General features: G+C 34.5%; 1 protein-coding gene across 2 annotated transcripts; it reads right to left on the minus strand.

Annotated features, from left to right (window-relative positions):
* Positions 1–228: 228 nt before the first annotated feature.
* LOC149806175 (aquaporin-8-like) lies at positions 229–11,961 on the minus strand. Of its 2 annotated transcripts, XM_089937455.1 has the most exons (5): positions 11,660–11,961; positions 7,875–8,001; positions 4,368–4,579; positions 3,699–3,845; positions 229–802 (listed from the first exon to the last, which is right to left on the minus strand). In XM_089937455.1, the coding sequence occupies exons 1-5, from the start codon at positions 11,854–11,856 to the stop codon at positions 709–711; spliced, it is 777 nt and encodes a 258-aa protein (XP_089793581.1). In that variant the 5' UTR covers positions 11,857–11,961; the 3' UTR covers positions 229–708. The 2 variants fall into 2 exon arrangements, with proteins under 2 accessions (XP_089793581.1, XP_089793590.1); XM_089937464.1 differs by lacking the exon at positions 229–802 and having other exon boundaries at positions 3,695–3,845.
* Between the last annotated feature and the right edge of the window lie 433 nt (positions 11,962–12,394).

Raw genomic sequence — 12,394 nt, forward strand, 5'->3', positions numbered from 1 at the left:
ATACCAGTATTAAAGTTATCAAGTTCACAAATGTTCCTAAGAACTTTTCAGATGAACCTATGTGTATGTATGTATGTATGTATGTATGTATGTATGTATGTATGTATGTATGTATGTATGTATGTATGTATGTATGTGTGTGTGTGTGTATGTATGTATGTATGTATGTATGTATGTATGCATGTGTGTGTGTGTGTGTATGTATGTATGTATGTATGTATGCATGTGTGTGTGTGTGTGTGTGTGTATGTATGTATGTATGCATGTCACATACATGTAGTAGTGGAACATCTTTCAAGACATCGAATCGTTCCACAGATCAGAGAGACAGAACACTGAACTTGAAACATAGAGGACAAATATTGTCAGGGTAATGTCCCTAAACTGATGATATGATTCATAAAGGAAACGAATTATCACTTGTAACTAGCACTACGGTAACAAATCGAGACAAAGGTGCAAATTAATTATGAAATATTAGGGAATATATCTGCAAAATCTTTTTGTCTCGTTCAACAAAATATGGATGGATTGTGGAAATAGATATTAGATGACAAGAAATGAATATGGACTTGTGTGAACTAATTATCATATCAGGGTCAAAGCATGACTACATTTGACTCCCCATAGATATAGCTTAACATTAAGTAATTGTTCAAAGCCATTCCTTTTTTATAAATTACCAAGTCGTTTATATTTAAAAGCACATCACATAAGGTTATACTTTATAGTTGTCTGCAGGCGTCTATTACAACCACGGTCTCCTGTTATCCATCTCTGATCCACACTGGCAAATAACAACCTGAAAAAAAGCATGAAAACATCTTGCATTCTCGAAACGTGTTCACACTCCTCCTTCTTGTTTAATCAAATAACGGATTTGATATCAGATCTATAGTCGTGTTCCATTTATTCAGCATCCACTCAATTTCCCCCTGTTTGCAACCCTGCCGAAAACGTAATATTCAGAAAGTGGGGATGGGGAAAGGAATCTAACATGCAATAACACCTACTTAAACTAATGCAGCTAACCGAAACAAAACATAACTGCATCAAGGACAACAGCCTCCTAATGTACAGAAGTAATCTAATAGAAGGATGCATCTATTTTTTTGTTTGTGTTTTGTAATAATATCATTATATATGTTTTATAGTTTATAGGTGTTGTCTAATGTTGTAAAGCTCTTAGAGCTTCTAAAAATTAGGCGCTATACAAAGTCCTCATTATTATTATTATTATTATTATTATTATTCTCCATGGTGGAGAAAGGGTAAGGGTGTCCTCTTCACCAAGGTATGATTGGTATTTAAAAATGTTTTTTGAATATGAGTACGTTGTACAACAAAATCATTTAGCAGTGAACACTACCTCAATGCCTGCTCTCAAAATACTCCCCATCTACATCTATGTTCTTTCTCAGTCTGATGATACACTAGAAACTGCATTTCCATCCTTATAGCAGCTTTAGAATTGTCTGCAACTAGGTGTTAGAGTATTTTAATCGAGTCCGTTTTTGATTATCCATCAACAAATATGGGACTCGTCGTACACGCATCTTACTGAGTTTCAAATGATTCATCAATATATTCAAAGAGCTATTTATTTAATGCCCGTATTACTACAAGCATCTTCCAATATGTATCGCGCATCTCCAACAATCGAGCACTTCACATCAGCCACGTTCGGCTCACCAATCGAACGAAACTGTCTTCCAGAAAGTGTGTCATCTTTCGTAGATTCATGACCATATTTAAAACGATGAAACCACCTAGTAAGTGGAGGATATAACAGGGTATTGTATCCTCAAACCTTGTCCAAGTCAGCTGTGATATCGGCCATACAGTAGCCTAAGGACGCCAGGAGTTTTACAGTATGCATTTTGCACTGTTACAGAGTTGTTCTCCCTTCACGACATTTTTACGTTACCGTCACGTACCTATCTAGCGTCATATCTGCATGTGTCTGACGTACTGTATGTGGAAGTTGCCGATCATTATCTTAAACGTTATTTTGTCTATTTTTTAATTACCCTGACATTGGTCAGGTATAAAGAGTGTGGGGGTGGGGGGTGGGGGGTGAGACAGAACTAACAAAGAATCAAGTACCATTTGAACACTATAATGTCTTGTTAAATAAACTTTGATGCAATTTGTAGAGTAAAATCAGAAGCGGGATGAAAATTAGCATTGCATGGTATTGTTTTCAGCCATTTTGCTGTTTAAAGTTAGTTGAAACTTGTAAATTCAACGCAAGAGGCAGACAGACAATCGGCCATCACATAATTTGTCCTGGTATATGGCTAGTAGAAAAATCTCACATGTACTCGTTCTGTTTATGTCCGTTGGTCCTTAAACTGAAACCTTACACTCATGCAATAACATATATTTAATCAATGTGTTAAAAGGTTAAAATCTGTAAAGTATTTAACAAAAAATAAAGTACATAACATTTTTACTGAGCTCTAGTTCATGGGTAACTAAAGACTCCTTTGTTTTGTAACACGAAGCAGTTCTTGTGTATTGGGACCCACGTATTTAAAATACTTCTTTTTTCTAATGAAAATCTATTGCAAGAAAACTGCGAACCTTTTATATTTTTGCCCTAGAAAATTACAGAATAATTTTTAAACATCTTGGTCTGATATATATTTGCGATCAACTGCCTTTGAACTATTGATGTTCACAAGTATGCATTATATATGTCATGTGCTCTTTTTCACTGAGTGGTGGTTTAATAGGCGTACAAAAATACATCTATGGATATACAAAAGTAGAACGTTGGTAATACTTTATAATGACAGTAACACTCTAAACAATAAATTTCAAAGAAAAACTAAATTTAAAAATATTCTTGTCGTGTTTATTATCTACATTACATTTAAAAGTGTTAATACACAATCTAAATAGATGCAACACTTATATTATTGTACGCAGTAGGGAAAACATAACAATCTGCTGTTTATATTACTATTTACAACTTGAGGCATTATCCAGTCCTCCAAATATCTCGTTGAACATTTAAGAAAAATGACAAATGTTTCATTTTTACATTCCAACTATTCAATAAGATTACGGAGAATTAATAATCACAAAATAACTCTAACGAAAGACAGCCTGAGTTGACGTTATTAAATTTTATGCTTTCGTCAAAAACCTGACATCAATCTTTTTATTAGGCGTGACTTGTGAACGAATTTAGAATACAATGAGCCTATTGTTGTCGTTGTTGCTGCTGCTGCTACTGTTTTTTGCTGAAGAAATAAATGATGAAACAAGATATCTTAAAGGGTTATTCCACAACCAATAAAATATGTTATCTTTTTCTTCAGAAGTTACTTTATGGTTCTTATCGACTGGTTTTTAAACACCAATTGAACATATGCAGTCGTTGCTTGAGGATGTTGAGACATGATTAACTACAAGATGTCATGATGTGGTCACGTTATTATCAGTAATTATTTCCTTATTTGTTTTATAATAATATTTATTTATTAGTGTTTAACATTACTCCTTACTATATTCCGTGTTCAAATTATATCTTTTATGTGGTTTGACTGTGTTTAAAATATTATTTTAAGATGTTACTATATTAATTTCGACCATTTTCAGCCTGTATTGAAGGTTTGTTTGTTTAAAAATGTATGGTCTCCTTGAAGATGTCGAAATGGCTATACGTAATCAGTTGATGGAAATATCACCTGTACAAAACACCAGCCACAAGTCCTCCAAGCAGAGGCCCAAACCACCACACATAGTGGTGGTCGAACGAGTCGGACACTTCAGCAGCCATTATAGCCGGACCCAGAGCTCTAGCGGGATTCATGGATGCTCCTGTAGTCAGACCCCTACAAGTGGAAACCTTCTGTAAAAATTTTACGAATAAGGCCATACCACTATTAAGCCATGATAACATGAACGATTATTATGAACTAATAATTATATGCAAATTTTGAAGAAGACAAAGTAGGGAATCCTCAAAATATGATTTACAATTTTGTTCTCGGTTATAAAGAATATGCTTATCGTTACTGACGCACTGAAGGAGGGAGGAATACATTAGTCTCGAATTAGTCTGACTTGTCTAGGAAACATTGTTATTATCAAGAAGGGTGTTTAATCAATGGCTTTGTGGCTTTTCCATTATCACAACGAAATCTTTCTTTAACGTACTGGCCTAGCCCAACGCATTTTGCTACATTCAACTGTATTTTGAATCAACATTATCAAATATGTCTGAAAAGCAAGAACCCGTGTTGAAATGTCCTATTCCTTCATGGAGACATAACAAGATTCCAATCAAAAGATTTTCTTCGTGTGCCTACTATCACTGTACCAGAAGATATAATATAAAATAGTTTTATACACACGCTGACATAATGTCCACAGCTACTGCAAACCCTATCGCAAGTGGAGCGAGACTTGACTTGGTTTTCCTGTTCACAGAACTCATAAGGACGGTGAGGACGAGTAAAGTTGTTAGAACTGCTTCCCCGAGGATAGCCCAGCCGGGCTCCATATCAGAACCCAGAGAGTAACTACCGCCTTTAATATTTTGATAGATATAGGATGGCATCATTGCCTGAAAAGTATTTTAACAAATGTTTGTTAACATTAGGAACAATTTCATGCTGGATGGCAACATAGCCCGAGGAGCTCAAATGTACCTGATGCATACATGTCGTCTTGGTTCACCTGTATGGAACGACAGCGAATATTCATGTACCCTAAAGATTGTTAATTTTATTGTGTAAATATATATATATATATATATATATATATATATATATATATATATATATATATATATATATATATATATATATATATAGGAGGTTCGTCGGTCGCGTAGCAGGTCCCATCTTAGGAACACCAATATTTGTATCATCATATATATGACAGGCAAATAAACCTCAACCGTTTTCCAATGCGACATATTTGCGATTAAGTAATAAAGGAACCTACCTTTGCCTCCCTGCAATGTAAACTTCTAAATGTTGAGAAAATTACAGATGCAGAAAAATCACTAAGTATGAAAGAATCAAAACAGTATATATATATATATATATATATATATATATATATATATATATATATATATATATATATATATATATATATATATATATATATCTTGATATATATTGTATATCTATATTATGTGTATTTGTTTATAATAATAATTTTGTAAGGATGGTCTGTACCTCTAAAGATTAGTTGCTTAAATTGATTCTTTCTTGGGCTTCATTACTGAGTAGTACTATCCTATCCACTCAAACATCACGTGACCTTATGCTTGATTAGCTAGTGTAAACCACGTAACGTTGTGTACTTGTAAATTAATTTGGAAATGCCAAAATAATTTATTGGAAGAGTCGTAATGCATTCTCTCTACTGAGCACTATAATTCTATATAATATAACTATTTAGTAGAATTAGGAATTCTTGGTAGTACAATCAGTCTTAAAAGAGTATACTGAGAAGACTGATTCAATTCTTTAATTTAATCATTCGTTGGAATTAAAGTGCCCTAACGTTCACTTAAACATTCTTTTATATTTAATAGCGGTGCCGTGAATTCCGTAAAGACATTTTGGTATTATATCACTGTGATATATTCTGTAGTGCTGAGACATCATAACATTACTATCATTAGGAATAAGGTTGGAACTCATTCAGATTACTGGAAACCTTTGGAATCGATAGAAAATTTAGGATGTTTGTACATCCTGTAAGCTATCCTTAATTCTTTCACTTTGTATCTGAGGAAAATAAATTAATATTTTCAACTATACAAACCTGTTGGTTTTGTTCCTTCTTGTTACTTATCTTAAACCATAGAGTCATAAGAAAGAAAATGGGCTCGTCCTGGATCTGAGTTTCTTTTCAATATTTCTGAAATTTGAATTTATTTAAATATTGCAGAGATTTAATATTTCAGACATTTGAATATTTCAAAGAGATTATAACTGTCGTGAAATGTGAAGTTTTCTTTGGTGTGAGATTTTCTTTGTCTCTGGTATTTTAATTTAGCATATTTGGGAAAATCATGCTGAGACCAACAAGTCTTCACCATAGTAGGGAACTTTGCTGCAGATACTACTTAGGGGAGAGTCCTTAAAAAGAGACGAGATACTTGAGCTTGTGAAACAGTTTGATCTTTCTGAAGCGAATGCTTCTTTAAAGAAGCAATATATAAAGAATATTTTGATAGATTATTTGGCGAACAAGCGTAGGTTTTACAAATGTGTTTTCGGTTTGATTAGGAAGTCTTCACCCTATTCAGACAGAAAATTAAGGAAATTGGGTTACGAAGGCTTCAGCTTCAGCAAGTCGCAGTGCAAATGCAAAAATATAAATACGCAGTACAAATTATAATGAAAATGCACAGAGAGATGCAAATACAAATGCAGTAGAAAGCAAGAGAAATGCAAATGCAAAAAATTTAAAGCAAAATCAAATCAAAATGAAGAGAGGAAAATAACATTTAAATTAAAGGATTTAGAACTGAGAAGTAGGGTACACACATCTCTTGTACATAAAAGTTGAAATTTTAATGCTATCAAACATATTAGGTTCTTACACTCTTTTATAGAGAAGGAGGTAAAGATATTTTTTTTTCGTATGGAGAAAATTGATGAAAATTTAAAATATCCAAGATAGCATTGGACAAAGTATATTTACTGGCGAAATTTTTGAAATCTACTTTTCATTCTCATCAGAACAGAGCGGTGTTTATGGTGTGGTCAGGAAGTGTATCTTGACGGGATATGAGTTTGTGCTTGCGGCATATTTCAAAGGTGTAGAAATTGTAGAAAAGAAATTACTCAGGGCCATGTTAAATTTGCATGGGAAAAATTTGCATGGGAAAACTAACAACTGTTTAATAGATGATGTACAGCCAAGAAGGTTAACTAATATTATGATAACCTCATTAAACCCATATTGATTGAAGAGTTCAACAAAAGTGTCAATTGAACCTACATTGATCAAAAAAGGTTGGAACGTTAAATAAGTCTTCATCTCAGTATGAGTTTGCAACAAACCATTTCAGTCTCACGCGAGTACTTCCAAACTCAATCTGGCAAAACTATTATTAATCAAATTTCTGATAAAACTGATTAGAAATCCTTATATCTTATTAAGTGCATTTACTCTAATATGAGAGGGCACGTTATTTCTGATTGCTATTGGTTGAAATTTAGACAACAGAATAACGATAGAGTTATATACTGTTAACACATCAGCACATTACCGACTTTCATTCGGAGTACCTTTGGAACTCAATCGGATTACTGCAAACCTTTGGAATTGATAGAACATCGAGAATTTTAGAAATTCATTTACCATACTGGAAGTTATTTTTAACTCTTTCACTTTTCATTTTAAACAAATAATTTAACGTTTCAATTATACAAAACTTGTTGGTTTTGCTCTTTCTTGTTATCTCACACTACTATAAAAGAATATCAAATAATTAATATAAGCCAATTGAGGACAAAACTAAGAAACGTAAATCTATCCGAACATCTCGACTTTAAAGTGTTATGAAAATAAATAACACTGCCTTCCTGCATTGCTACCGGAGAAAATGTTGACTATACATACAATAAGCATCAGATTCAGACGACGGTAATCAGTCGAGGAACAAACAAATTCTTCTGAAGACTCGTTGTAATAGCTAGCCAGCAATGGAAGGCAACTGATTTTGTCATATGCAGTGGAAAGAATAGTTTCACATATTGGAACATTCGAATAGTTTGCCTGTTCAGCAGCAATGTATTCAATTTAAGCTGGCCCTTATTTTAGCTGCTCTCTGATATTTCTTTCGAAAACAAATATCCATTTTGCTTGGTCTTTTTGGAATTTTCTCTTACTCTTGCGAATGCCGCACCAACCAGACCTCCCAGCAATTGAGCAATGAAGTAGTACCAAGCAAGCGCTGGTTTAATGGCTCCAGCTACGAAGACGCCCAGAGTCACTGCCGGATTGAAATGACCGCCACTGGAAAATATAACACAGTTTAGTGTTCATCAAAAACAAAGCTCCATGGGATGAAGGAGTGATAAAAGTAAAGTCGTTCATTCGCAGGTCATAAAATAATATTTGGGCGAGCACGTATTTCTGAAATATTTTGTCACCATTTCAAAGTTAGACATCGCAAAAGAAACATTATAGCAGTGTTCTGGTTTTATTAGGGTATATCACGTCTTTGCTAAAATGATTGTGATTTAGATATTTAACAATGCTCCTTTCCTGATTAATGTAAGACCTAAAGTCAAACACTAAATCTTGTACATGAAACTCTCATTGAAGTTCGAATCTCCCGTCCTTCTAGTATTTCCCACTAAGTATGAAATATCTCAATTCAGTGCATTAATTTGCATAAGGGTGGGGTGGATCCATTACTGTCATGCCGTGACAAACTGCAAAAAGCGTACAAAACTTTCGATCAACACACAATGTGTCCATTCTGTACGGTACATTATCTATATTTATCAATTAAAACCAGACAGACTATCTATCCAATAGTACAATTGGCACACATAAGAATGCTGAAGCAGTATTCCTCATTTGTCTCAACAGCGATTAATATTTTTAATAAGTGAGACATAATGATCTCAATATCATTCTTTGTCTCTAATCCGTAGTGATAGGAACAATAGTTTTCAAATAACAACCAGGGACATAAACATTATATTGGTGCTGCTTTTGAGCTAATGCATGGGAAAGAGTTTATTCAATGACAAGCTGTGCAGTCCTTTTCTCAAAATATGGAATACTCATTCAGAAGATTTTTTCCGAATGTATTTAGCCTTGTTCGAAAGATTTATGAAGTATCTGATAATTTTATCCCTTAAAAGAATTATAAAGAAATAGCCTAAGTGGCAAGGCTTGGTGAGAGTTTTATAGGCAATTGATTGAAAGAGACACTTTACGTTATGTGGACGTTTCCTAGGTTAGTGGTACTGAATACACATTTTGCAGCGAATCAATTGCAAATTTTCCCAGGAAGAATTATTTGCGATATTTAATTCTCATAGAAAAAATGCATCATCATGAATAGAATCTGCCGACACACTTCCCTGTGTATTTGTAAGCATAAAAATCATCGCAATTAAAAATGATAAAGCACCACGGATGGCCAAGTGATCTATGGCATTCGCCATTATAGACCACTCGCAAAGCTCACCTTTGTGGGTTCGACTCTCGGCTTGGACAACAAGGGTATGTGATAAAGCTTGCCAATAGCTTCCCTTGGCTCAGCGGTTCTACCTGGAATATTCCCTGGTTCTTCTGCTACCAATGTACTGCCCACTATGTATAGCCTATAACGTGCTGAAATATGGAATTAAATCACAGACAAAAACGATCCTAAAAGTGATAAATGTGTATGATCCATTATAAATGCACAAGTTTTTTCTTTTGTAATATTTTTGTAATTTTTGATACATATTGGATAGGGATGATCTGTGTGTATTTATAGGAATGGTCTGCGTGTATTTCATGCGCATTACAAGCTGCTTTATCCGTGTTTCTACCTGCTGTCACAAGAAATGTTATTAATTTCTCACTGACTGAGCAGTGTAAGGTAATTCTTCTTGTTATAGTCCGCTACGATTAAGGATCATCCGTCAGTATGTACAATGTCTCCACAAAGACTATGTATCATGTTTGTATTCTACGCTAACAGCGTACTTTGCGTTTTGCACTTTTAATTTAAGTTTCCAGCAGCAGATGAAACAATGACAGTTTTCCTTTAGCTGCAGACATTATCATCCAGCAATCAAATTTACAGGTCAATCTATCGAAAAATCCTCCTTTGATACTGAGTGCTTTTCTGTTCAAAGTCCATAGCTGTAGCAATATCTGCATTTCCCACATGATTGTGCATCTGAAAGGATTTAAGCTCTGGATAAGTTATCGTGTTGGATTTTGTACATCTGAAAGGATTTAAGCTCTGGATAAGTTACCGTGTTGGATATTTTACATCTGAAAGGATTTAAGCTCTGGATAAGTTACCGTGTTGGATATTGTACATCTGAAAAGGATTTAAGCTCTAGATAAGTTACCGTGTTGGATATTTTACATCTGAAAGGATTTAAGCTCTGGATAAGTTACCGTGTTGGATATTGTACATCTGAAAGGATTTAAGCTCTGGATAAGTTACCGTGTTGGATATTGTACATCTGAAAGGATTTAAGCTCTGGATAAGTTGGATATTTTACATCTGAAAGGATTTAAGCTCTGGATAAGTTACCGTGTTGGATATTGTACATCTGAAAGGATTTAAGCTCTGGATAAGTTGGATATTTTACATCTGAAAGGATTTAAGCTCTGGATAAGTTACCGTGTTGGATATTTTACATCTGAAAGGATTTAAGCTCTGGATAAGTTACCGTGTTGGATATTTTACATCTGAAAGGATTTAAGCTCTGGATAAGTTACCGTGTTGGATATTGTACATCTGAAAAGGATTTAAGCTCTGGATAAGTTACCGTGTTGGATATTGTACATCTGAAAGGATTTAAGCTCTGGATAAGTTACCGTGTTGGATATTGTACATCTGAAAGGATTTAAGCTCCGGATAAGTTGGATATTTTACATCTGAAAGGATTTAAGCTCTGGATAAGTTACCGTGTTGGATATTGTACATCTGAAAGGATTTAAGCTCTGGATAAGTTGGACATTTTACATCTGAAAGGATTTAAGCTCTGGATAAGTTACCGTGTTGGATATTTTACATCTGAAAGGATTTAATCTCTGGATAAGTTACCGTGTTGGATATTGTACATCTGAAAGGATTTAAGCTCTGGATAAGTTACCGTGTTGAATACTGTACATCTGAAAAATGCACTGTGTCATTGATTTTGCAAGGATGAATCGTTATCATCAGTTTGTGTTGCATTTTGTACACATAGCGAATTTATCAGACGATAAATTTATCGAAAATTATCTTCTTCATATCCATCGTAATAATTACTTTTCTTTTCCAGTCTTTATAAAAACTAAAATTTGGCGAGGGGAATAAAAATGCCACAGTAGCAATTTTGAGTGTGATAATCTTTCGTACAGCTTCACATCTTTTCAAGTTTAACAAAAGCAATGCCAAAAAAAGAACAAACAAAACCTATTTGTTTGGGCAGATAGGTAGATAGATGTCAGTGTGTGTATGCATGCATATTTTACTGAAGAATCCTAGGAGCAGAACCAGGAATATCTTGGCGGTGCTGGTGACAATTAAACAAGTAGAAACGGGCAATGGTTCTGAGGAATTGAACCCCTACTGGTCTAAAAGCATCTTCATTTTAACCGTTTCTATGGCATACATTTAGCGATCTAACTGATACAAAAGGTTACACTCTATGAGCAAACGTTCATTGGGGGTGGGGGTACCAGCCTGAAACTGCCCATGTATACGTCTGTGTGTGACTATGCAAGGCTTGCGTGTGCGTTAGTTGTATATTTGAGGGAGGTGGTATTTGTGTGCCCGAAAGCGCGTGTGTATATTTATTATGTGTGTATGTGTGTTTATATATATATATATATATATATATATATATATATATATATATATATATATATATATATGTGTGTGTGTGTGTGTGTGTGTGTGTGTGTGTGTGCGTGCGTGCGTGCGTGTGTGTGTGTGTGTACCAACCTGATGGCCCCCAACCCGATGATCAGCAAAGCGATGGTCAGTCCTTGAGCTAAGGCGAGAGTCAATAATTGGTTCTGTGATGCCATGCATCCTATAAAGACGAACAAACAAACTCCAACAAATTCTGCCAATATTGGTTGTACAGTTGTGTCATACGGCCCTGTGGTAATTAAATTTTCTTTTCCGCTGTCTGACATTGTTTTTGTAAATTTCCAGAATGCAAGTTTTAAAATAACTCACTCTATTTTGTTTATCTTCTAATGGTGTTCAGATAGAGATCCACACCGTAGCTGATAGGCAGATTATACAGGCAAAGTGTATTCTTCCTCAATATCGAATATCCGTTTACAGAACCTATATACACAGTGTTGGATGGTGTACGGACAATTTGCATCACACTTGCAGAATAAATACTATGTGCGCATATACTCACAAAAAGGAACTTGCATTTCCTTTAATATCACTCAATTACCTGGGAGTTTGATTAATTGCACTGGTCAACAGTGAAATCATTACTGACTTGAAAAGGCCCTAATCTGTAGTATTTTGGTGTGCCGAACACGAATATAACCGTGAAAAATTTGTATTGGCTCTCGTTTTGAAGATATTCATATACCTCATTTTCTATGTTTCACTGTGTAAATTTCTCCAGTAGGACTGCAGCAACATCCGGAATAATGATGTAACATTGCATAATACCATCATGCTCACATCATCCACAGTTGATTGCATCAT

The sequence above is a fragment of the Sinohyriopsis cumingii genome, chromosome 2 (assembly GCF_028554795.1).
Source record: "Sinohyriopsis cumingii isolate HCF-2022 chromosome 2, ASM2855479v2, whole genome shotgun sequence".
In the NCBI taxonomy this organism is placed as follows: Eukaryota; Metazoa; Mollusca; class Bivalvia; order Unionida; family Unionidae; genus Sinohyriopsis; species Sinohyriopsis cumingii.

Bases quoted from the DNA above. Each gene is read 5' to 3' on its own strand.
- LOC149806175 (XM_089937455.1), bottom strand. From the start codon at position 11,856: ATGTCAGACAGCGGAAAAGAAAATTTAATTACCACAGGGCCGTATGAC. The intron at 8,002-11,659 runs GTTGGTACACAC...TATATTTTCCAG, and splicing joins ATCGGGTTGGGGGCCATCAG to TGGCGGTCATTTCAATCCGG. The intron at 4,580-7,874 runs GTAAGAGAAAAT...AATACTTTTCAG, and splicing joins TTGGTGCGGCATTCGCAAGA to GCAATGATGCCATCCTATAT.